The sequence below is a fragment of the Lissotriton vulgaris genome, chromosome 8 (genome assembly GCF_964263255.1).
Source record: "Lissotriton vulgaris chromosome 8, aLisVul1.2, whole genome shotgun sequence".
Taxonomy (NCBI): Eukaryota; Metazoa; Chordata; class Amphibia; order Caudata; family Salamandridae; genus Lissotriton; species Lissotriton vulgaris.
In genome coordinates, this window is record NC_141696.1 from 168,671,652 (window position 1) to 168,697,442 (window position 25,791).

General features: G+C 46.7%; 1 protein-coding gene across 1 annotated transcript in view; it reads left to right on the top strand.

The window, feature by feature from the left end:
* Positions 1 to 25,791, top strand: part of AQP11 (aquaporin 11) — a 231,946-nt gene that overhangs the window by 176,502 nt on the left and 29,653 nt on the right. Inside the window, 1 exon segment of the mRNA XM_086933893.1 lies at positions 12,922 to 13,038. Within this exon segment, the coding sequence (XP_086790019.1) occupies positions 12,922 to 13,038 (117 nt within the window).

Sequence of the window (25,791 nt, forward strand, 5' to 3'; positions counted from 1 at the left end):
ATCCCTAATTCTGTATTATTGGACACTTTGGGCGCCTAAAATATAGTATAGCTGAATTTAAATTTATGGATCTCACCTTGCTGTTACCGGAAATAACTTTAATTCTTAATTTGAAGTCTGAAAGCCCTTCTCTCGCCACAGTCCCCATCCCCCATGAAAGCACTCACTGACTGTCTGCATTGTGCTGTTCCTAGGGTACTCGAAGTACTTGTTCCTTTTAGATAGGCTTCTGTGCTAGATGCACGTGATTCTAGCGAATTTGTTACTTATAAAACATTAATTGACTAATCCATTATGATTTAAAAACGTAGACTAATCCCAAATGTGATACGTTCTTTCGTTTTGGTTTTTTTTGCCGTTGGTGTCCATAAAGGGAATCTTTGGACTATCCTCTTCGCCCCAGCTTGCAGCCCTACTTATTTCTCATTGTCCTAATCTTAAGTCTTTTCCATTCTTTTCCTTGATGGGACAACAGAAGCTAAAAGGTTGCTGATTAGTGTTGGAGTCCTAGATAATTCTGATTACAGTGGTTTGTTATCCATTGCAGCTTGACTGTATATTTTCTATTTTCGGTACCAGAAATAGACTACTAAGCCCACTTTTCCGTGGCTCGTGCACTGAGTGGTGCCTGGTGTCAGAGCAGATATTTATCTTTTAAAGCAGGGTTATTTATCTCGAGATTTATAAAGTTCTGTTTTTAGCTTGTATCTTACTTCCAGATGCTGGGATTTACAGTTTTGCGCCATTCTTTAACTTCCTGCACCAAAAATAGGCTCTCCACTTGGAAGTAAGCAGCCCTGTTTTGTAATTTCGATTGTCTATTTCTACTATTTATTTTTCTCTCATATATGTTAATCTTCTTTCTGATAATTGACTTTTCACCATGTAACTACATGTTTCCTGCTTGTTTTCTGTCACGAGTAACTTTGTTGCACATTACTACAGGCTTTGTGATCTACGTGGCATCTAAATGAAAAATAGCTTTCCAGGAATAGAACATAGCAGTCATACCACCCTTAATACGACTTGGACGAATTTAAATGCGGGTATACCAGGGACTTAAGAAACCATTCTGTTAAATTCAACTAGCAATGGGGTAATAACCAATAGACCACACATGAATGTGTCATTTTCCACTTGTTTTACCTTGGCACGCAACTGATCGTCTATTTACAACCGGCATTGGGCACACAGTAAACTTCAGCATTGGAGCACTTTGGGACGGGGGTGTCAGGTAGTGCATCTGGGGAACAAGAAAGAGGAGCATCTGGCGTCGGGGCAGGCTGCACTTGTCACTGCAGCCCTTCTTAATGTGTTATTTACCTGGGGTAGTTGCGCAACTGGTAAAACCAGGTCCAGTGTTCCGATACATACCCTATAAACCTGGCCACTCAAAATTGGCCAGAGCACTATTCCCTTTTCCCTCTATAATACTGCTCTGGACAATTCATAAATTAATGAGGACGTTAGTCTTTATTTTTGAATATGCTGTGGCACACTGAGGGTTACGACTTAACATGGAATGTGTAATTATAAGTATATTATTCATAAAATGTTAGTAAACTCTAAAGGTATTGGCTATCATGATACCTAAAAACATGTATTAAAGCACCACGGTGTTTAGAAGCGGTCCATGGGGCGTCTAGTACCGCGAAGATGCCATGAGTTAGCAAATGTGTGTATCCCTGACAAGGCCAGTCTCGGGAACCTAATGGAACTCAAACCAGCACGCCTCTCCCTTCGTCCACTTAGGATATGGCTGTCTTTCCAGCCATCCGTTCTCTCTCCCGCTTTCTTCTTCTCTCTCCGATGGCTTTCTGTCCCTGTTCGCCTTCTCACTCTCTTTCACTCTGTTAAAGACTCCCTGTGCTCGTGGCTGAGTCGCCAAGAGTAGCTCCGGGCTTTCACAAACGGCCTGCAGTTGCTGCAGCCCACCAGTGAAAAACCCGTTCGAATAAAAGGCCTGTTTGGCCCTCCTGAGCTTCGTTAGAGAGACCGAGTGCACTTGTCTGGGTGGTACACAGCGTAACTTCCGTCTGCACCGGGCCAATGAATCAAGAGGAGACTTGGCTGGCAGCTAATCAAAGTACAGGACTCTGCGCGTGCCCTAGACCATCTCGGAACGCGCTCTCGATTTTTGAAAGGTAAACAGCAACTGTCGTGCTGCGCTGGCAGCGTCCATCAGCCCAACTGCTCCTCGGGACCCCGAGTGTCTCCGGGAGGTTACTGGTGGCCTCTGGGGTAAGGATGTCTGAAGATTCGAGCTCACTCCCGAGCATACCTCCGGAAGCGGAAAATGTGCTCAAGACGATGGCTGCTGTGCTCGCCATTGCTGCCGTGTGTGAGGGGGGCAGACGTAGCCTGAGGAATGTCATCCCGCACCGTTACCACGTTTTGGCCATTGAGGCCATATACACATTTGAGCTTTGTCTCTTCGTACATCAACTTATGCTGCTGTCCGACTTTGGTAATGTGAACCTGCCCGTCGTGCTTCCCGTCGTCTACGCAACTATTGTGCTGCACGCATTGTCCTCGTCCTGTGGGCTGTGCAACCCCTGCACTTCCCTCCAGCACCTGCTGATTGGAGAATCGGATTTTGGCAAGACGGCAGAGAAAGTAATCTTCCAACTTGGTGGCGCCATCGGAGCTTGGGTATGCATCAGGCAAGCCCTCCTAACAGGAATCACCAAGCTGTACACCCAAGCGGGGCCAGAGTGTACCAACCACCTGCACACCACCGTGCAAAAGGGTGCCCTGGCAGAGCTGGGCTGTTCATTCGCCTTTCAATCTGTCCTGCAGATGCTGCCTCACTTCGACAGCCGCTACCATGCACACATCCTCGGCTTGACTTGTGCGGGCCTTGTTGCGGCAGGTGAGTTGGTTTTCAGAGTGAGTCTTTCTTGGTGGAGTGGCCCTAAGCTGACTCTGCCCATGGTATAGAGAAGACTTGTCCCTTTTAATATTGTCAATTGCAGAGGATACAATGTTGTTCAAATTATAGCTACGAGTTGACAAAGTATTCATGCCACTATCGACAACAGTAATAGCTTTTCCCAGATTATCTTGATCAATTTGATTTAAATGTACAGCAGCTTCCATTTGTAACAACTTCCAAATTTCAGTATAGGTAGCCTTATTAAATCTTTGACAGTGTGGAGACCTAGGCCCTAGCACACAATCATGCAAAACCATGTCATCTGATAGGAGAGAAAGTTGTTCTTTCACTGCAGATACAGTTGAGTGTTCCAACCATTGCTGGCATCATTTTCCAATGGAATAGGTAGTAACAACGCTTGAGTGTTGAACTGGGTGTAACAAGGGTCAGGTTTGCTAGCATTAAGACCCTGTGAGTAGTTTAAACAACGTGCATAAAAACCATTTGTGTCCACTCGCCACAATAACCACCCGTCATGACCTGAAAGTGTTGAATTGCACAAACCTTTGAGCTGTCACACAGTGTAAATTAATAAGTTTTGCCAATTATCAAAGCTGACAATTGAGGGAATGCGGAACAAATATATTTCTTTAGTTTTGGCTAGGCCCAAGCTTCAATGTCTTGTTCAAGAAAATTATTTGCTTCAAAATCAAGCAGAAACCACAGTTGATGGACAGAATGCAGAACAATGCCATACATTCACCCCAATACAGAGATCTGGGCCTAAATCCATCGTTTTTTTGCACTCCACACCACCCCAGTTCAGACATGGCCTTATGCAAATCAGTCTGACCCTGTGCCTCATGGGAACAGTCCAGCCCGAACTGCCAAGCCATGCCTTCCCTGGACTGGAAACAAGCTTCCGAGGACCGGTTTCTGGCATTCCAGCCGTCTTCAGCCCGGCTTGCTTGAATTCAGTGGTGTGGAGATCGTCTTCAGCCCGGCTTGCTTGAATCCAGTGGTGTGGAGAGCATGGGACTTACGTCTGAGCATACCCATCCCACTCGGGGTGACAAAGGCAAAAACCACAGTTGATGGACAGAATGCAGAACGATGTCATACATTCACCCCAGTACAGAGATCTGGGCCTAAATCCATCGTTTTTTTGCACTCCACACCACCCCAGTTCAGACATGGCCTTATGCAAATCAGTCTGACCCTGTGCCTCATGGGAACAGTCCAGCCCGAACTGCCAAGCCATGCCTTCCCTGGACTGGAAACAAGCTTCTGAGGACCGGTTTCTGGCATTCCAGCCGTCTTCAGCCCGGCTTGCTTGAATCCAGTGGTGTGGAGATCGTCTTCAGCCCTGCTTGCTTGAATCCAGTGGTGTGGAGAGCATGGGACTTACGTCTGAGCATACCCATCCCACTCGGGGTGACAAAGGCAAAAACCACAGTTGATGGACAGAATGCAGAACAATGTCATACATTCACCCCAGTACAGAGATCTGGGCCTAAATCCATCGTTTTTTTGCACTCCACACCACCCCAGTTCAGACATGGTCTTATGCAAATCAGTCTGACCCTGTGCCTCATGGGAACAGTCCAGCCCGAACTGCCAAGCCATGCCTTCCCTGGACCGGAAACAAGCTTCCGAGGACCGGTTTCTGGCATTACAGCCGTCTTCAGCCCGGCTTGCTTGAATCCAGTGGTGTGGAGAGCATGGGACTCACGTCTGAGCATACCCATCCCACTCGGGGTGACAAATGCAAAAACCACATTTGATGGACAGAATGCAGAACAATGTCATACATTCACCCCAGTACAGAGATCTGGGCCTAAATCCATCGTTTTTTTGCACTCCACACCACCCTAGTTCAGACATGGCCATATCAGTAAATGTAAATGTTTTGTACTTGTATAGCGCACAGCTACCCCCAGTGGGTTTCCCGGCGCTTGTACGAATACCGCAAGGGAACCCTTCCTGGCTTTCCCTGTGAAGTGTCCACTCCTGGGCACCCCCATGGTGCAGACCAGGCATCCCTTGCGTTGGGGGGCCCTTGTGGAGACTAAGCAAGCTATTGCCCAGAGTTGCAGCGTGGGACCCATGATCAGAATAGGCACTGAGGCGAGAATATCCTGTCAGAGGAATTAATGAACCCAAGACCCGCCGGGGCAGGAATCGAACCCTGGTCCCTGGCCAGAGCTCTGCATCGAGGTCTGCCTGCTCTAACCATTGAGCCACACTTCTCCACAGTGCTTTATGCGTAGTGCATAATCTGGTATGTGTGTTCTGCCAAAATTGAGGCATCCTAACCAGGATCGTAATTTTCTATGCTGTTTGGTGGTGGTCAAAGGGCACATTTGTATAGGAAATGTAGCGCCAGACTCTTGCCCTCCCTTGATAGCTCATACCCAAAAAATAGGACAATGAGAAACAATTTTTGGTTTCTTGAAATTTAATTTGTAGCCTTGTTCAGCAAATCCCAATACAATGCGATCAACTCTGGCTAAATGTGTGTTCAAGTCATCATCCATTAGAAATATACCCTCAACATTGAACAATGCTTCTGGGTCAATATCATGTAGAATTGTTGTTACTTGGGCAGCAAACAGTCCCGGACTGTTATACCCCTGAGAGAGTGAGCAAAACCAACATTGTGAGCGGAACGCGGATAATGCTGTCAAATCTCTGTTTTCAGGCGCTATATTTTGGCAGAAGAAACCGTCAGATATATCCAAAGTTGTTTTTTATATCGACTTCTATGAAGTAGTCGGCTGCTTTCGCATCCAGAATCTCATGAAGAATCTAGTGAACTATTGTCTCTTCTGGCTCGCTATCTAGCAGTCATTGTATACGTCTTGTTCTGAAGGAGAGTTCTCAATATGTGTGTCATATTTAGCCAAAATTCCCTTAACCACCTTCTTTTTGAATTGGGGTTTTTGTTGTGGAAGTTTCTTTCTTTTTCTGACGTCAGATGAGTGGTGTGAGTCCTTTTTCTGTTTCGTACACACTTTCTTGTCTGCTCTCTAATTTCCCCCAATCTCTCTGATTGTTTGTCTGATGAGTCTTGAAAGGAATTAGGAAGACGTTTATCAGTGTACTGATACCTATTGGCTTGTTTTATTGTATCACAATTATGTCAATTGTAATGTCTGTCAGAGGGCTCCGGTTGCAGAGATCCACCCTGTGATTTAGGTTTTTCTTTATTTCTTTTGTTTGTCTCAGCAATGTTTAGAAGACTCTGGTACTTGTTTGGCATTGTCCTTTTCAGAACTACCTTTAAGCTGTGACTTATTTGGTCTGGCTCCCAAATTATCTCGACCTATAGATGTACAGGTATCCACAATAATTTTTGGTAATTCACACTCATAACCTACTTGAGGTGTTTGCGTGTCACCAATGCTGTTACTTTCCCTTTAATATTGCTTAATAAAATTGAGGATACTGTAGCAAAATTATCAATTAATTTTATCCCTAAATTCAGGGCTGGAGCATCCCAATATTCATTTGAAATTTCTTTTCGCATTTCCGGCAAAACAGCAAATGATGGGGTACCATGTGTTATGGTATAAACTGCAGCAAAACATCTCCCCCGAGTGGCACAGCCAATGAAGGGAACCATCCCAAGTGGCAAGTACATTCTAAGAATTCTATGTTTATTCTGGGGTCCCATATGGGGAAAAACCGCTTCAGGCTAATTTGTTTTTATGCAATCCACAATGGAATTTCCCCCCATCTGGTGGGAATCTTACGCATAATGGCATTGATACATATTGGACTGATTGTAGTCACAGCTAACTGTGGCTGGACTGCTTGAACAGCTATTGCTGGGGCATTTGTTATTTTACGCATAACAAACTGTGTTAGGTATTCATATAGTGGAGGTAAAGCAGTATAAAGAATGCATAGATTACCCACATTAAGCTGTGCTAAAATTGGGAATGATGTGTAACCAGCCAATGCTGACCATGTAACCCCATCATTGTTGAGTGGACCCAGTTGAACATTGTGTGATGTATGTGGTAGGGCACCTTGGAACACATTTTGATGTTCCTGATATGTTAATGGTATTTCTAAGTCATCATAAGCTCTGTATTGGCCTGGTAAAGCAGCTTCTTCGTATGTATGAAATGTTTGTGTGTTAGCATCTATTGCTGGACAAGTGACCTATGTGTAGAATACCTCAGTTCTATAAGTTTTGTGAGACTCCACCACAAATGTAATGTCCACCCACATTTTGTAGCTTATGTAATATTAAATGTGCTGTAACATCAGTTCTGCAATTAGCAGGAATATTGATTGCATTCACCATTATAGTGAATAAAGTTCAGAGAGGGAATAACTATTGTGGGGTATACTTTTAATGGTGCAAGCTTGAGCAACGTACAGACAAAAATAGATACTTCCTATTATGCTGAGGAAGATTTGTCCCTAACACCATGGATGTCTCAGTTTAAAGGTGACTAGGAAACCTTGGGCACACAAATAAACTACTCAGGAGACCTGTTAAATACCTGACAAGTTTTAAAAACATTTATTGGAACAATTGTAATCTTGCAAAAAGAGAACGATCTGGGATTATTGGGCAGATAAAACAAAGCAAAGTAATCAGCATTACAAACATGGTGAACAGAATGAACAGTTCAACCTTGGCAGTCAGATTTCTATATCCCTTGCTATGACTAGCCCTGCTCTGAGAGCATATTGGGAGTACCCTCTGCCTGATCTTTTAGGGTAGCCCGAGACCCCATACCTGGATGGCAAAGTCTGGAGTAGGATTGGCAATCCCTCTCTGCAAGTTGAGGATGGAAGATCAGCGTTAGCAGAGCTGCATGTCAAACGCAGCCTTCATTTCAGAACCCTCATGACTGGAATGCCACTCTGACCTGTAAAGGGACAGTGCACTGTTTATATAATAAAACCAGCTTTGTTAGAGGTACGCCTCTGATGCAGTGATGTTTCTAGGTGATAGAAGTAGAAGGGCAACTAAAACACTAGGGTATCTTGTTCTGTTCTCAACCTTCAACCAAGTGTACAATGTCTCAGGAAAGGCTGCCCTAGATTATTATAAGCATGGGACAGGTAGCGGAGCCTCGGTCCTGTGGCAATATATGTTTAATCTGCATTACCAATTGTTTTTAAAATCACAAGAGGTATTTTTTTTATTATTTTTTTTTGGTGTTTTCTATAGCGCGAACATGACTCTGCCTAGGGTATCAGAGCGCTTTACAATTGCATTTCCAAAACCATTTATGTTTCCAAGTCATCAGTTATTGTATCATTATTAGAACTAAACATTAAGCTTAATATACATATACAAACCCACAAAGGGTTAATGGTCGACGAGAGGTAGCAAGAATACAGGTCCGTAGACAATAGCTAGACTGTTGAAAATTAAGGGAGATATTTCCTGAAATAGAACGATTTTGCTTCCTTTTTGACTGCAGCAATGGATGGGATTCTTCTAATGTTAGGCGGAGGAGCGTTCCAGATTCTAGGAGCTGCACCGGAGAACGCTCGGTCATAAGTTCTTTTCTTACAAAAGCGAGCCAATTTCAGTAGTAGGTCTGCGTGGCTCCTGGAGAACCGGCACCCTCCTGATAGAGTGAGTTTCTGGGCTAGGTAACCTGGTGTTTTGTAATGTATCGCTTTGTGAGTGATACTTGCCAACATGAATTGAAATCTTGCCTCAAAGGACAACCAGTTGAGTTCTTTCAAATGAGGGGAGATATGGTCAAATTTTTTGGATCCAGATATTAGTCTTGGGGCTGCATAAGACAAGCTTTCAGTGGGGCTGTTGAGATCTTGGAGAACCCGGCCAGAGTTGTGCATCCATACTTTAACCTTGATATGACCAATGCCTGAACTGTTGTTTTGAGATCTTTCTTATTTAAGATGGTTTTAGTTTTCTAAGGTAGCTTAAATGGAACCGACATTTCTGGCCATCATGTTGATATGTGCTAACATGTTCAGATTTTTGTCCAGTATAATTCCCAAAGATTTAGTAGACTCAACAATCTTCGGAGTACACTTTAAAGCTGTGATAAGGTTGGTCCGTTCTACTATATTTGATGTGCTTTTCTGGGGTATAATCAGCAGGAATTCGGTTTTATGAGGGTTAAGCTTCAGGTGGTTGATGTTTAGCCATTGGAGGGTTCTCATTAGTGCATTAGTGCCTGGTTCATGGTACTTATCTCTTCTGTCAATGTGACTTTGCTGTACAGCTGAGTGTCATCTGCATACATGTGGAAAGAAATGTTTGCTTTTTGTAATATATCCGTGAGTGGTTCTGCGTATAGGTCAAATAACGCCGGAGATAGTGTTGACCCTTGTGGAAATCCGATTGTATTTCTGGTTGGACAAGACAATGCTTGGTTGACTATGAATTTTTGCGATCTGTTCTGAAGAAAGGAACTAAACCATTGTAGGACTTTTCCCTCTAGCTCTATTCTGTTTTTCATGCGATCCAGTATTTTTGCTTTGTTTACCGTGTCGAAAGCCGAGGAAAGGTCCAGCAGGATTAGGAGACATGTTTCGTTATGGTTGAAGGCAAGTAAAGCCTCATCCACGATGTGCAGAATGCTGTTTCTGTGCTATGGTTTGGTCTGAATCCTGATTGGAAGTCATTTAACAAATTGAATTTCGAAATGTGAAGGCTCAATTGTTGTTGCACACATTTTTCCAGGACTTTGGCTAGCATGGGAATGTTTGTTACTGGTCTGAAATTGTTGGGATCAGAGGGGTTCTCTCTTGTTTTTTTTAAGAGTGGAATGACATGCCCAGTTTTTAGGCAGACCGGTATTTGGCCTTGTGTCAACGAAGCATTGAAGACCTTTGTCCATGACTGGATGCGCAGACGGTTTACAGAAGACCAACACTTTGCAGGTAAAGGATCGTTATAGTGATTGTTGGGTTTAGTGGTCGAAATGATCTTTGCAATGATGCAATCTTTGCAAGGTATGTTGAACAGCGCTCCACTCAGGGGTTCCCCCAACACAGGTTTTAGTGTCTTTCATCTAGATGCATTACAGTACTAGCAGGAAAAGATTTGAGAGGCTTGGTTTCAGAGTGCAAGCATGACACATTTAAGGTGCCCTGCATGCGCAATTTGAGAACAAATTTAGATTCTCTCTACTGGACAGTTCTGCCAATGTTTGCCAGTCACAAAGATGTGGTACAAGGGAATCATGGCTATTGTTTAACAAGCATTTTCAATGCAGTAGGTCTCACATTTGCGAGCGTTTAAGCTATTGGCATTGTAAAAAACAATGCCTTTTATTTATGTGTTTTTAAAAGCAACACATATATAAAAGGCATTGCTATTTTTAATGCCAAGAGTTCAAACTCTTGCAAATGAGAAACCACTTTAATGGTGGCCGTGCCCATCTTAGATGCTACTCGCATATTCAAGTTACAGTGAGCAGTGTCTAAACAAAGGGGCACAGCCAACATTAAAGTGAAAGCATGTTTGGCGCTTTCATACAAAGTGAAAAAAAGAATGAATTTAAAAAGGTTCTGTAGCACGGCCGCTAAAGTTAAAGTGGCCTGCGCTGGTAATTAATAAGCGTGGCCTATAATGTGTAAGCGGACCGCACACATATTAAATCATTAAATAAGCGTGGCTGCTATAGTTAAAGCTTACCTGTCACCTGTTGGGCATGATGGGACACAAAAGAAAGAGTAAAGTTCTCAGAGGCACAGTGCCAATTTTACTGTCATGTATAGTGCAGCCTGTCTGCTAAAGTTGGCCTTCATTTCCTTTTTCTTTTTCTTTCAAAAAAGGTTTGCAAAATGTTTCAGAATGAATGAAGTTATGCCATTTTATGCATATTAAACATATATATATTTACTGAAAGAACCAAAAACCAAACCCCACACTGAGCAGTGCCTTCGGTCATGCTTACTAGGGGAATTGGCCACAAGGCCATGCCTTTGGCCAACCCCGCCCATACAGCCAGCTGTGCGCGATGTGGGATTAATCACAAGGCCTGGAATGCGGCTTGACCATATAGTCTACCCCACCTAAGGCAGCCAATCCCACACTGCACACAGTCTTCGGCAATGAGCTGCCAGGTTGACCACAGGTAGACCCCGTCCACAAGCCCTTTATTTTAGTTTTTTAAAAGGGGAGTTGGCTGTGTGGCCCCCTCTCTGAACTACTGTGGCCCTGGTGACTCCTGGGTCATATACGTTTTAAAACAGGGGGCTCATGGCCCCCTCCCCAATCCTTATTAGTCCCTGGGGACCTCATTCTCCAGGTTTTTTTGCTTTATTATTCTAAGAGCACAAAACCAAAAATCGAGTCGTGAGATTGGCCGTTTTTTCCTTTGAGCCTTCACACTCGTGGGAGTGAGAACCTCCCGCGAAACCCGCAAGAGGGAGCGCTCCGATTGGCTGCCTGTTGGAATGTTAGAAATAAAATGGCCATGATTACTGTTTACTGTGAAAAATTGGAGGTGTTGTGGAAATGAACTAAAAAAAGCTGTGTAAGAGGGCAGCAAAAGGTATGATGTCCCCCTAAATTTAGAGAGGCAGTGGCTAAGGGATAACTACTTTGAAGAAAATGAATGTATGTTATTTTGAAGTAACTTTTACAATCTTGAGGGACTCTTGTGGATCCTCAATAGTAAAAAGGGGTAGATGAGTTCTCAATACACTCTCTTCGTAGTAATGCATATTGTGGTTCTTGTTTTTGAGAGGAAGTGTGGATGAGATAATTACTGTTAGGATTAGAAGGTTTGAATCTTTTATTAAAAAAAACGATCTGGAAAGACTCACAGGATCAGCCCGGAGATACCCCTTTAGGGTGTTTCAAGTGCTATATAAGTCACATAAAAAAAAAATAGGAAGGAGTATTCACGCTCTGTTATGCACACGTGTTACGGTATGAAGGAGTCTTATTGGCGATGGTGTTTAGCAGACTCTACTATTTTTGCTCATTAGTTAGAAAAGAGTTGTGAGTAGAGTGAAGCTTCATCTAAACACCCTACTATGCACACCCTTCGTCTGAAATAGAGGTCTGACCCCAGTCGCTCCCCACACCTACTGCGCACACCCATTATTACAGAGAGAGGTCTTAGCAGAGAGGCCAGTCCCTCTACATATACCACTATGTACACCTGTCATCTAAGAGAGAGTAATGGAAGGAGGGGCCAGTCCTAACCCACACTCTACTACACTCTCATCATTGTAAAGGGCAATCACTCCACACACTCTACTAAACACACCCGGCAACTGAGAGGGAGGACCGAAACGAGGGCCTAGTCCCTCCCCACATCCTGCTATGCACATCCATTGTTACACAGAGAGGTCTCAGCAGAGAGGCCAGTCCATACACACCCTGCTAGACACACCCGTCATTGCGAAAGTAATGACACCTCAAAAAAGATTGCTTAATACATGTCTTGATATCAGAGGAGTGCTGGTAGGCTCCCATTTACCTATTGCTCTGCTCTTTTGAGGTGCTAGTGGTCTCCAATAAAAAGTATTGCACAACTGCTTTGAGGCGCTGGTAGTCTGCATTTATAAGTATTGCATCCCGCTGAGGGGGTGCTGGTAGTCTCCCATTAAAAGCAGTGCACCACTCGTTTGAGGTGCTTGTATTCCCCCTTTAAAAGTATTGCACAGCTGTTGAGCCTTTTTATGCTGCAAAATAGAAAGCGGGGTTCCGAATTAAGTCCTGGCTAAAATATTGATGTTTAATTTAACTTGCATTAAGATGTTGATGGTCTAGCAGGCCACTCCTCTTCAAAAGTCGCATCTGAAAATGGTTGTTTCTTCTAACCCTCCTTTATGGTCCATGGTTCTTGCTTGTCTATTTAAACAAGCCATGAGTATCCAGTGATAAATCAAATCAAAGCTTCTGAAAATTGTTTTACCAAGGTCTCTTAGTGAGATATGATGGATAACTGAAAGTGTTTATTTCTCCATATCACTAAAAACATGTCAATATCTATTCTTGTAAAGATGTAAACCTTTCGTTGTTGTTGTAGAAATTATCACGTGGTTGGTTTTAGTACCTCAATTTGTTTAATGTTTTTCAGCTGGACCACTGACTGGGGCCATGTTCAATCCCGCTGTAGCCTTATCACTAAATTTTTTCTGCAAGGAAACCAACATCTCAGACAACATGTTTGTGTACTGGCTTGGACCTGTTGCAGGTAATACTGTTTCATTCAAATGATGGTTATTTTATATAATTAAGGGTGACATAGTCTTCTTTGCACCTTTTAGGCTTATTTTCGACAAATATTTAAAAAATAAGAAAAATTCACATTGTCATTTTAAAGAACCTTTGTTTTTTCACCCTCTTTAAACTGCAATATTTTACCATGTTCCCTGATTGAGGCAAAACGCGGAAAACAGGGCCAAGGGTGTGTTTTGCCATTGAATTTTGTTGAATTTTTTAACTCAAAATTGAAGGACCTGGGTCACATATCACATGTGGCGCAGTCTTTTAGAAAATTTTACCCCACGCGTCCCTGTTTCCTCCGTCCCTGTTAAAAGCAGAAAGGTGGAGAGAGGGCTTCTGTTAATTTAAAGCACTGGTCTTTACTCTGAGTACACTCCAGTTCATGCCTCTCCATTACAGAAGTGAATTAACTATGTGCTCATCAGTCTTGACTCTTTCTCAAAAGGGTCAGTCTAGCCCAACTTGCTTGACCACATATCCTCTGAACTATAACTCAAGCAGCCACCTGGTAGAGGCAAAGATCAGAGGAGGCTGGTCCCCGGCGTAGTCTGGGCTCCATATTAACCTATTGGAGCTTTGGACGATTCGCCTGGCACTGAAGGCATTCCTTCTCTCCCTCCCTCCCTCAAAGGGAAGGCAGTGCAGGTGTTCACGGACAACATCACTACCATGCGGTACTGCAACAAACAGGGCGGGGTGGGGTCGTGGACCCTATGTCAAAAGGCTCACCACCTTTGGACATGGCTGGAACGTCGGGCTTAACCCTGGTTGTTTGACACCTGCCAGGTTCCCTGAATGCCAGAACGGATAAACTTAGCCGTCAGTGCCTGGTGGATCACAAATGGCGTCTTAACTTGGAGGTGGTCCGAGCTCTCTTTCAGCAGTGGGAAGATTCTCGGTTAAATCTGATCGCCACTGAAGAGAGCACGCAATTTCAGCAGTTCTGAGCGTTGGAATTTTCAAGGCAGCATTCGTTCGGGGATGATTTTAGTTGCGAGTGGGACTGCCGCCCCCTGTATGCCTTTCTGTCTGTACCACTTCTGCCCCGAGGGCTGAAGAAGATCAAGCGCGACAGGGCCCAAGTCATTCTTGTGGCACCGAACTGGGCACGAAGAGTCTGGTACCCAGAGCTCCTGAGCATGGCTATCGATCCTCCGACCAGGCTGCCCCTTCGGGAGGATCTTTTGTCACTGCAGTAGGAGACGGTTCTCCACCCGAACCTGTCCAGCCTCCACTTCCTTGCGTGGAGATTGGGTGGCGACAGTTGAAAGCTTTTGACCTTCCAGCCGAAGTTTGTAATGTCATCTTGGCAGCCAGGAGTCCCTCCACTAAGACGGTATTTGCCTGTCGATGGGACAAGTTTGTGGCATGGTGCACAGCAAAGGCTGTGGATCCTCTTTCTGCCCCTCTTTCTGAGGTTCTTTTGTTGATTCTCTCTTTAGCTCAGCAGGGCTCGGCTCTGGCCACTCTTAAAGGCTTTCTGGCAGCCATTTCTGCTTTTCTCCGGCTAACAGATCAGCTCTCTATGTTCCAGTCTCCTATTTTAAGTAGGGTCTTTCAAGACATTATTTATCTTTCCTCCATCTCCTTTAATAATGCCTCAGTGGTACTTGAACCTTGTTTTGACTTAACTTATGTGCACTCCCACCGACCCTCTTCACAACTGTCCTCTTAGGCTTCTCACACTGAAGACTACTTTTCTTTTCTGATGGATACATCTGCCAGTGGATTCCTCACCTTGTGAATATCCCCCTGCATCAGCAACGTTCGGAAAATTCTTTTGTAGCACGCCGGCGTGGACGACGTCATAGGAGTACGGCATTGCGCGCGACTCCGACTGATGTCACTGACTCCCTATTAAGCCTACGTCGGCGTGATGACATCAGTTCCCTTTTTTCCGCGTCGTTGACGCTAACGGTTTCGGGGAACCTCTGTAGCTGTTGGTAACTTAGTTACTGTTTTTCTCTGTTTGGCTTCTTGCTTCTTTGTTTCTCGCAGAGGATGTCGAGTAAGAAGACCGGGTTCAAGCCTTGTGGGGAGTGCGGCAAGATGATGTTGATTACGGACCCGCACGAAGATTGTATCTGGTGTATGAGTTCGGACCACGATGTCAAAGGCTGTTCTTCGTGTAAGAAGATGAACCCGAAGGCTCTTCGAGAGAGGGAAGCAAAACTTCTGGTGGCGAAGTTGAAAGGTAGAAAAGAGAAGAAGACTTCAAGTTCGAAGTTGAGGTCGAGTTCCAGCACGGCGTCGCTTTCAAGGTCGTCTTCAGGTCATGCTTCGAAGTCAGCGAAGAAAAAGCATAAGAAGCGAAAGCATGGATCTCGTCATCACTCCGGTAAGGACTGAGTCGAGGCCGAAGTCGCCTAAGAGGAGGCATAGAAAAGATGAGGTGTCTCCTTCGCTTGGTGTTCCAGAAGGTGAGGCTTCGCTTCTTGGAGTCGCCGGTGCATTCTCCGGCTCCGGAGTTGGTTCCCTCTACGGCGCCGTCCCCGGCTCGAGAGGAAGAAGAGGCTCCTTTACAAGAGGGCTCGGTGACTCCAGTCAATCCGCCTGTGGAAGAAGAGGTGAATTCGGAACCTCCGAGAGGGCATCCTATGGGTTCTTACCCGCCCTTCCCAGCTCCAGGTTAAGACCCTTCTTCGTTTTTAAATGCGATGTATGGAGTCTACTCGAGAGCTTTGTATCCCTCTGGTGCACCTTCGGGTCCCATGGGTCGTTTGGCATATAATTTGGGAGTTCCTCACTCCTATGCTCCAGCTACATTTATGCCGGCGCAGGCTTCGCCTTGGCTTTTCTCGGCGTCGTCGAAGCCGATTCCATCGACGCCAGCTCCGACTCGACCTCGTGAGCAGCAACTTGTGCTTCTGGATTCGATTTAGACGCCGGCTCTGGCTCCGGAGTCGGTTACGGATCCGTTGGCACGGCTTGTGAAGGAAAGACCGAGGCGGGAAGCTCAGCGTCTTATAGAGGAGCAAAGATATAGATAGACTGAGGCTGAGATGGAAGATGGTGAGCTTCAGGAGGACTATTTTGATGATTTGAGGGAAGCTTGTGGCTTAGAAATTTCCCCTGAATGGGAGCTGTCCTCTGTTTCTGATGCTCCTTCAAAGGACGCTGCACCATATCATGTGGTTATTAAAAAGGCTGCGGCTCTTTTAAATTTGACTTTGCCGACAGCTGAGTTCAAGGCTAATATATTGACTGAGGTCCTTCATTCCCCATCATCGATTGTAGAACAATTGCTTCCTTTTAATGAGGCGTTAACAGAGCCTATATTGGAGGTTTGGAACAGGCTTCTTACAGCTCCTGCAGTGGCTAAGGGTGTTGCAAGGAGGTATAGGGTAGCTCCTGGTGATCCTGAGTTTCTATCCTCGCATTCTTCGCCTGAAAGTCTGGTTATACAGGCAGCCTGTTCGAAGAAGTCTGTTGGTGCTTTCCCTCAACTGCCTGGGGATAAGGAGTCCAAGAAACAGGATCAGACTACGAAGAAGATTTTCTCTTCTGCGAGTATGGCTCTAAAATCTACCAATGCCGCATGTCTCATGGCGAGATATATACATGCTCTGATGGACTCTGTATGGCAGTTGGCTCCAAAGATTCCTGAGGACAGCAGGAAGGATTTTGATGAGGTGTTGGCTGATACACAGGCTGCTACACGTCAAGTGATTCAAAGTGGACTTGACACTGCTGATTCAGTTGCTTGCATTATGGGAACTTCTGTTGCCTCTAGAAGGGCTGCTTGGCTGAAGTCATCTGACTTTTCTGCGGACGTTCAGGCAGCTTTGTTGGATTTGCCATTTGATAGTACTGGATTATTTGGAATGAAAGCTGATGCAGCTTTAGAAAGATTTAAGGACAGTAGGGCTACTGCCAGATCTTTGGGGCTGAAGTCCAGAGGCTCTGCAACTAAAAGGTTTAGAGGTTTTGGGCGTGCATTCTTTCAACCCTACCGTCAAGTACAACAGCAACAGCAAAATCCACTATATAAATCCTATAGGGGCAGACAAAGAGCTTGTCCTCGAGGACGTCAAGCCTCCTCCTTTGCTACCCAACCCCCTTTATCATCAGCAAAGCAGCCCTAGATCCGCCATTCCGGATCATGTTGGTCCTGTAGGGGGTCGGCTTACACATTTTCTATGGGATTGGGAATCGGTTACATCAGATTTTTGGGTTCTCAATCTCGTAGAGAATGGGTATGCTCTTCCCTTTCGGGAATTTCCTCCGGATTACCCTCCTTGTCAAGGTTTTTGCTCGGAGGACCACCTACTTCTCCTGCAGCAGGAGGTCCTGTTACTGTTACGAAAAGGTGCCATAGGGGTGGTTCCGGAGCAGGAAAGGGGTCAGGGATGCTACTCGCTGTATTTCCTGGTCCCCAAGAAGGATGGCAGACTTCGTCCAATCCTGGATCTCAGGATCTTGAACCTATACCTGAAGCAGGAGAAGTTCAAGATGCTCACCCTTGCGCAGGTTCTTCAAGCTCTGCTGGAAGAAGACTGGATGGTGTCGATCGACTTGCAGGATGCATATTTTCACATCCCAATCCTGAGGTCGCAGAGGAAGTATCTCCGTTTTACGGTGGGTTCACAGCATTACTAGTTTGTGGTCCTTCCGTTTGGTCTAACTACTGCACCTCGAGTCTTCACCAAGCTGATAGCTGTGGTGGCTGCACCTCTCAGAGTCAGGGATTCCAGTATTCCCTTATCTGGACGATTGGCTGATCAAGGCGGAATCTCCTGAGAGAGTGCTCCATCATCTGCAAGTCACAACTCAGTTGTTGTACAGGTTGGATTTTTCGATAAATGTACCCAAATCTCACCTAGTGCCCTTCCACCTGTTCATTGGTGCAGTACTGGATACAACTGTATGTCGGGCATTCCCTCCTCCACAACGGATTTGAGTCATACAGGAAATGATTCCTTTGTTTCACAATGGAGCGGTTGTTCCAGTCTTGTTCGGTCTGATGGCTTCCTGCATTCTGTTGGTCAACCATGCACGCTGGCACAAGAGGGCACTCCAGTGGTCTCTCCGCAGGCAGTGGTATCAACACAACGGAGATCTCAGGGAGTCTGTGAGGATCTCCAGAGAAGCTGCGGCGGATGTATCTTGGTGGGGTGTGGAAGGCAATCTGTCTCAAGGAAAGCCTTTCCATCTACCTCCATCGGTTGCCACGGTGATAACGGATGCATCCACTTTAGGGTGGGATGCTCATCTGGGGGATCTGGAGATCAAGGGCCTTTGGTCTCCAGAGGAAAGGTTGCTTCACATCAACCTTCTAGAATTGAGGGCAATAAGTCTAGCACTCAAGGCCTTTCTCCCTTCCCTTCGCGGGCGGTCGGTTCAAGTCTTGACGGACAACACCACCACGATGTGGTATGTCAACAAACAGGGAGGAGTGGGGTCGCAGTGTCTCTGCAGAGAGGCTTTGTGTCTCTGGTCCTGGGTTCAGGACCATCAGATTTGTCTGATGGCAAATCATCTGGCCGGAGTTCTGAACGTGGGTGCAGACCGTCTCAATCGGCAGTTCTCAGCCGACCACGAGTGGAGGCTTCATCCATAGGTGGTTCGTCACGTCCTCCGGACGTGGGGAACTCCTCAGGTGGACCTGTTCGCCACTCACAAGAATGCTCACTGCCTGTCATTCTGCAGTCTCCAGTTTCCAAAGCAGGGAGCCTTGGGGGAAGTGTTTCAGTTGAGTTGGGACTCACAGCTCATTTACGCGTTTCCTCCCATACCCTTGATTCCTCTGGTTCTGAGGAAGATTCGCCAATACCGTGCCCAAGGTATATTGATCGCCCCGGATTGGCCAAGATAGGTTTGGTACACAGATCTTCTCCACTTCTCCTCGTGCCCGCTGCTCCGTCTCCCTCTCAGGGCAGATCTCCTCTCTCAGATGGAGGGGCAGGTTCTACACCCCCACCTCCAGACTTTACACCTTCATGCCTGGAGATTTAACAGGGCAACCTGAATTCCTTTTCTCTCCCACATGATGTGGTGGATGTCATTCTATCGGCCAGGCGTGATTCCACCAAATCTATATATTCTTACAGATGGTCTAAATTTGTGACATGGTGTGGGGAGAAGTCCATTGACCCTTTAAGGGCTTGTTTGTCAGATATACTTCTATTTGCTCTTTCTTTAGTGCAGCAAGGGTTTACTGTGGCTACAGTTAAAGGTTATCTTTCGGCGGTGTCTGCATTTCTCTGTGCCTCAATGGGACTTGAATCTGGTCTACTTATCTAATGAGTTCACCTTTCGAACCTTTATATAATTGTCCCTTGAGGTTGTTGTCTTTCAAGACGGTTTTCCTAGTTGCAATTACCTCGGCAAGGGTGGTAAGTGAGCTTCAAGCTCTTAGTTCAAAGCCCCCATTCTTGACCATTCATGCTGAACGAATGGTTCTTAGGACCAGGGCTGCTTTTCTGCCTAAGGTGGTAACTCCTTTCCATCCAAGACAGTCTATTACTCTTCCTATCTTTTATCCTCCCCCTCACCCTTCCAAAGAGTAAAGCGGCTTCACCATTTGGACCCTAAGAGGGCGGTGAGCTTTTATCTTGATAGGACAAAAGACTATCGAGTGGATGACCAGCTGTTTGTTGGATTTGCTGGCTGCAGAAAAGGAAGAGCTGTGCACAAGCGCACACTTTCAAGATGGATAATACTATGCATCAAGATCTGCTACGCCCTGGTTGGTAAAGCACCTCCAGAGGGTATAAGAGCCCATTCTACTAGAGCAAAGTCTTCAATATCTGCTTTGTCTAGAGGTGTTCCTGTTGAGGACATTTGTAGAGCGACAACTTGGGCCTCCCTCCACACTTTCGCAAAGCATTACTGCTTGGATACTGAGGTGAGGAGAGGCGGCCACTTTGCGCTTTCTGTCCTCCAGGATTTTCTGGTATAGGAGAGTAGACACCCTCCTCCGGGAGTGGGGACTGCTGTGGTAATCTATTCACAGGGTGAGGAATCCACTGGCAGATGTATCCATCAGAAGAACAAGTTACTTACCTTCCGTAACGCTTTTTCTGGTGGATACAGTATCTGCCTGTGGATTCCTCACATGCCCACCCGCCTCCCCGTTGCCCACTCTTCTATACCTGTGTTTATGACATTATTTTAATGTATTTTTATATTTATATTTGTATATATATTGTGCTTTTCATACCTTGGCTACACACTGTGTGTAATTTTGGATATTATGTACTTTGTACACTGTATATGTACATATCTACTGTCATTGGTCCGTCCCGGTGCCTGGAAGGCACGGAAAAAAGGGCGGAACTGATGTCATCACGCCAACGTAGGCCTAATAAGGAGTCTGACGTCAGTCGGAGTCGCGCGCGATGCCGTACTCCTATGACGTTGTCCACACCGGCGTGCTACAAAAGAATTTTGCGAACGTTGCTGACGCAGGGGGATATTCACAAGGTGAGGAATCCAAAGGCAGATACTGTATCCACCAGAAAAAGCGTTACCGAAGGTAAGTAACTTGTTCGTTACCATCACCTCTGCTCACAGAGTTAGTGAGCTTCAAGCTCTTTCTTCTAAGCCCCCTTTCTTCTAGTTGCATCCGGACAAAGTGGTGCTTCGAACGAGGCCCTCATTCCTACCTAAAGTTGTCACTCCTTTTCATATCGGACAGACAATCAATCAGTCATTTATCGAGTTCTCTAATCAAGGTGCTGAGGGAGGATGGGGGGTGCAGCTACTGCTCAAAACAGCCAGGTTTTGAGGAGTCTCCTGAAGGACAGCAGGTCCTTTGTCTGACGTAGCTGTGTGGGTAGGGTGTTCAATGTCTTGGCGGCGAGGTAGGAGAGGGAGCTGCCACCAGTGGAGGTCCTGTAGATGCGTGGGACAGCGGCGAGGGCGAGGTCGGCGGATCGGGGTGTAGAAGGTGAGACGTTTGTTGAGGTATGCTGGTCCGGCATTGTGGAGAGATTTGTGAGCGTGGGTGAGCAGTTTGAAGGTGATCCTTTTGCTGACTGGGAGCCTGTGCAGGTCCTTCAGGTGGGCGGTGATGTGGGTGTGGCGGGGGATGTTGAGGATGAGGTGTGCGGAGGGTTCTGTATGCGCTGGAGTATTTTCTGGAGTTTGGCTGTGGTTCCTGCGTAGAGAGCGTTGCCGTAGTTCAGTCTGCTGGTGACGAGGGCCTGGGTGACCGTCCTTCTGGTTTCGGTGGAGATCCACCTGTAGATCTTGCAGAGCATGCAGAGGGTTTTGAAGCAGGAGGAGGAGACAGCGTTGACTTGCTGGGTCATTGAGAGCGATGAGTCTAGGATGAACCCCAGGTTACGTTCGTGGTTGGTGGATGTGAGAGCAGCTCCCAGGGCAGCTGGCCACCAGGAGTCGTCACAGGCGTGGGGGTGGAGCCCAGGATGAGACCTCTGTCTTGTCTATGTTGAGTTTCAGGTGGCTGTTCTGCATCCAGTGGGCGACGGCCTTCATTCCTTCGTGGAGGTTGATTTTGGCGATCGCTGGGTTCTTAGTGAGAAAGAGAGAATCAGCGGAGTGTCGTCAGCGTAGGAGACGATGTTGAGGTTGTGCGAGCGGACGATGTTGGCGAGCGGTGCCATTTAGACGTTGAAGAGGGTCGGGCTAAGGGATAATCCTTGGGGTACTTCGCAGATGATCTTGGTGGCTTCCGAACGGAATGAGGGAAGCGAAAGGTCTGGGTTCTGTCGGTGAGGAAGGAGGTGGTCCAGGCCAGAGCTTTGTCGCAAATTCCCGCGTCGTGTAGGCGTGTGCATATGGTGTGGTGGTCGGCGGTGTCGAAGGCAGCAGAATGGTCCAGGAGGATGAGGGCCGCGGTTTCACCGTTGTCCAGTTGGGTCCTGATGTCGTCTGTGGCAGCAATGAGGGCGGTTTCGGTGCTGTGATTGCTGCGGAATCCAGCTTAGGATACTTGACGATTATTTTGATGACTTTTGTTTGTTGGGAACGGAAGCAGGGAGATGGATTGGAAATTCTTGAGGTCCTTTGGGTTCGCTGTGTTTTTTTTTTTAGTAGGGCGTTGATCTCTGCGTGTTTCCAGCTTACCCGGAAGGTTGCGGTCTCGAAGGAGCTGTTGAGGATCTTCCAGACGTGAGGTGCGATGATGTGGTTCACTTTGTTGAAGATGTGGTCGGGACAGGGGTCGGATGGTAAGCCGGAGTTGATGGTGTTTATGGTCTTGATGGTGTTGTCGTCGTTGACGTGGGTCCAGGAGAGCAGGCGGTTGGTGAGGCTGGCGGTAGGTGAGTCTGCAATGTCGGCGGCTGTAGTAGATGGCTGGGCGTTGAAGCTATTGTGGATGTCAGCAATCTTGCGGTGGAAAAAGGTGGCTAAGCAGTCGCACAGGTCTTGTGTCGGCGGGATGTCGTTGGAGCTGGGGTTGGAGAGTTTCTTCACGATGTTGAAGAGCTCTTTGCTGTTGTGTGCGTTGGTGTCGATGCGTTCCTTGAAGGAGGTCCTTTTGGTGGCTCAAATGAGTTGGTGGTGCTTGTGGTTGGCTTTCTTTAGGGCAGCATGGTTGTCCGGGGTTCGTTCATGGCGCCACTTCTTCTCGAGTCCTCGGCAGAGCTGCTTGGATTCCTGGAGGTCGGTGGCGAACCACCTGGCCTTTCTGTTGGTGCTTCTGTTTGTGGGTTGTTTGATCAGGGCAAGGGTGTTGGCACAGTAGACGATCCATTGCCTGAGGTTGCAGGCGGCTGTGTCGATGGTGGTGGTGTCTGTTTGTTGGTCTCGGGCAAGAGTGGTGGTGAGCTGGTCTTCAGTGACTTTGTTCCAGCTGCGGTAGGGCATCTGTTGTAGGTGGTGGTGCGGAGTGGGTTTCAAGAAGGTGAAGTGGACGCAGCGATGGTCGGTCCAGTGCAGTTTGGTGGTGTGGCTGAAGGAGACGCGGTTGCTGGCAGAGAGGATGGGGTCGAGTGTGTGTCCGCAGTGTGGGTTTGGGGTCGTGACGAGCTGTTTGAGTCCGAGGTTGTCAAGCAGAGCGATGGAATTGCTATTGTCAGTGTTCTCGAGGTGGAAATTCAGGTCTCCGAGGAGAATGTAGTCTGTGGAGGCAAGAGCGTGCGTGCTGACTATGTCTGTAGACGAGTGTACCTCTGAGGGTGGTGTTAGGGTCCGTGTGGATCTGCAGGTGTTCGGCGGTGCAGGAGGTGTCTGTTGTGCTTCTCGTGACTCTGAGGGTGTTTCTGTAGACAATGGCCGTTCCTCCTCCAGGTCTGTTGATGCGGTCCCTTCTGGTGATCTTGTAGCCATCTGGGATGGCTATGGCAATGTCGGGTGCCGAGGAGGGGTTTATCCAGGTCTCTGTTAGGAAGGTGACGTCCGGGGAGGCTGAGTCAAGTAGGTCCCAGAGTTCGATGGCGTGCTTGTGGACGGAGCGGGTGTGCATCTGAGGTGGTTGTGTTTTGCTCTGGCGGGTGGGGTAGGGCATGTGGGTGTCTGGCGGCTGGTGAAGCTGCAGCTACAGCAGGTGAAGGGTCCCTTGGTGAGCTTGGGACTGGCCTGGAAGCAGTTGGATGATCGTCCGGTGTGGAGTTCGGGGAGGAAGTTATTGGCATTGGGTGTTGTGGCTCTCCCAGGGGCCATGTGGTCTGGCGCTGGGCGCGATCCAGGCACGGACGGGCACAGACAGGCTTGCCTTTGGCACGCCAGCAGTCGCCATATGAAGGGTAGGGGGGCGGGAGCAGAGGCAGGCAGGCGGTAGCGGCTGGGTCGGAGGGCGGGGCAGCAGCGGCGGGAAAGCTGCGGACAAAGGCAAAAACAAAGAGAGGAAAACGCAACGCAACACATCACAATACTACAACAAAATGCAATCAGCAACAGAAGGGAAGCAATGACTGGTACCGGAAAGCAGCCGGGCAGACCCTGACGCGCAGTGCCGGGTAGCTGTCTCGAACCCTGCAGGGAGATGGTCTCAGTCCTGGCGGCGGTGAGGCAGAGTTGCTGGGGAGAGTGCTGGCCTTGGCCCGGAAGTCAAGGTCTCACCTGTCTCAGTCTGCCCACCTCCACACCCTTCTAAAGAGGAGGAGAGCCTCCACCTTCTGGACCCGAAACGTGCGCTGTTCTCCTACCTTGACCGCACGAAAGATTTCCAGGTAGACTATCAACTCTTCGTTGGCTATGTGGGTTCCAAGAAATGTCCAGCTGTCCCAAAGTGTACTGTCTCAAGATGGGTTCTCCGTTGTAGAAAGATTTTTTAAGCTTTAGCAAAAAAGGAACCCCCAGTGGGGCTGCGGGCGCATTTCACTAGAGCTATGACAGCAACTACTGCTTTGTCACATGTAGTCCAACTTATTGACATCTGCCAGGCCGCCACGTGGGCATCCATGCACACCTTCACCGGACATTACTGCCTGGTTAGTCAAGTCCATAGGGACAGCTACTTTGTCCGTTCTGTCCTCCAGGACTTTGAGTGAACTTGGTTTGCAGACCCTCCTCCGGGGTTGGTATTGTTGAGGTATCTATTTTAAGGTAAGGTATCTATAACTAATGGTCTCTTTCAGATGAACAAGTTACTTTGGTAACGATGTATCTGTCAGAGACCTTTATTTGTTATAGATTCCATACCGCCCCACCCATCCTCCCTACTGTGCAAACTGACTTCTAGGGATCGGGACTCCCTTGATGGGTGCTAGTTGTGGATCACCAGTAGTCAGTGTCTTCCATGGCTCTGCGCTTCTGGTGTGGAAAGTGGTGTCAGAACTGACGTTGGCGCGTAGAGGCGGCGTCTTAGTAGATAATGCAACTCTATCCCGGCAACCACGACGACGGATGCGGAGTCGACCGACGCCACCTACCGACGCGCAGGAGCACTGCTGAAGAAAAAAATCTCTGAATACAGTCTAATGCCTGGGGTAATTCTAAGGTAAGAAATCTATAACTAATAAATGTCTCTTACAGATACATCATTTCCGAAGGTAAGTAACTTGTTCTTTACAGCCATTCAGCTTGCTTACATTTGCTAAGGTGCATTAGGGAGAACTATGTACACCTTCACAAAGTACCATTGTTTGCTTGTGCCGTCCAAATCCCAGGTGTTGTGGGATATGCGGTGCAGCAGAATCATGATAAAGTATGTTAGGAATAACCTTTAAACCCCCATATGACAGAGAAAAAGAAGGAAAAGGGGCATGTAGGTTAAAAGTATCTAACGTAGAAAAATATGAACTGCTCCATTAAGGGTCCTAGATGTTCCATCATCCATAATGCACTGTACTGGCAATTTGCTTTACTGTTTCAGTTTTTTCCAACTGGCGCAGTGTGCAGTACCAAACACTTCAGTTGATTTTACCCTATTTTTGAGGATTCTTCAAATTTGATTTCTTTAGTTTTTCATTCTACTTCTTAATTTGTTTGAAGTTTTTTTCTTTAATTTTTTTTACCTTCTTTGAAGGGATTATCTGCACAAATGCTTTCACTTTTTTTTAATTTACCCTCTTGAGGTGGTGGGAGGAACAAGACTGCCTCTGACTCACATTCCGTTTCTCTGATGAATTTACTCTTCTCACATTGCATCAAAGAATGTGGTCTTATAACAAAAAATGAGGAAAGTAGCACTTAAAAACATTGGGGCAGATTCACAGAACTAATCTGAGACAAAATCCTAAACTTACTACTTTTGGTATTCTCAGAAGGCATTTATTTAGTAGTAGTAAAGTTAGGATTTTGTCTTAAATTAGGATTGTGTCTTAAGTTAAATTTAGGATTTTGTCTTAAGTTAGGATTTTCTCTTAAG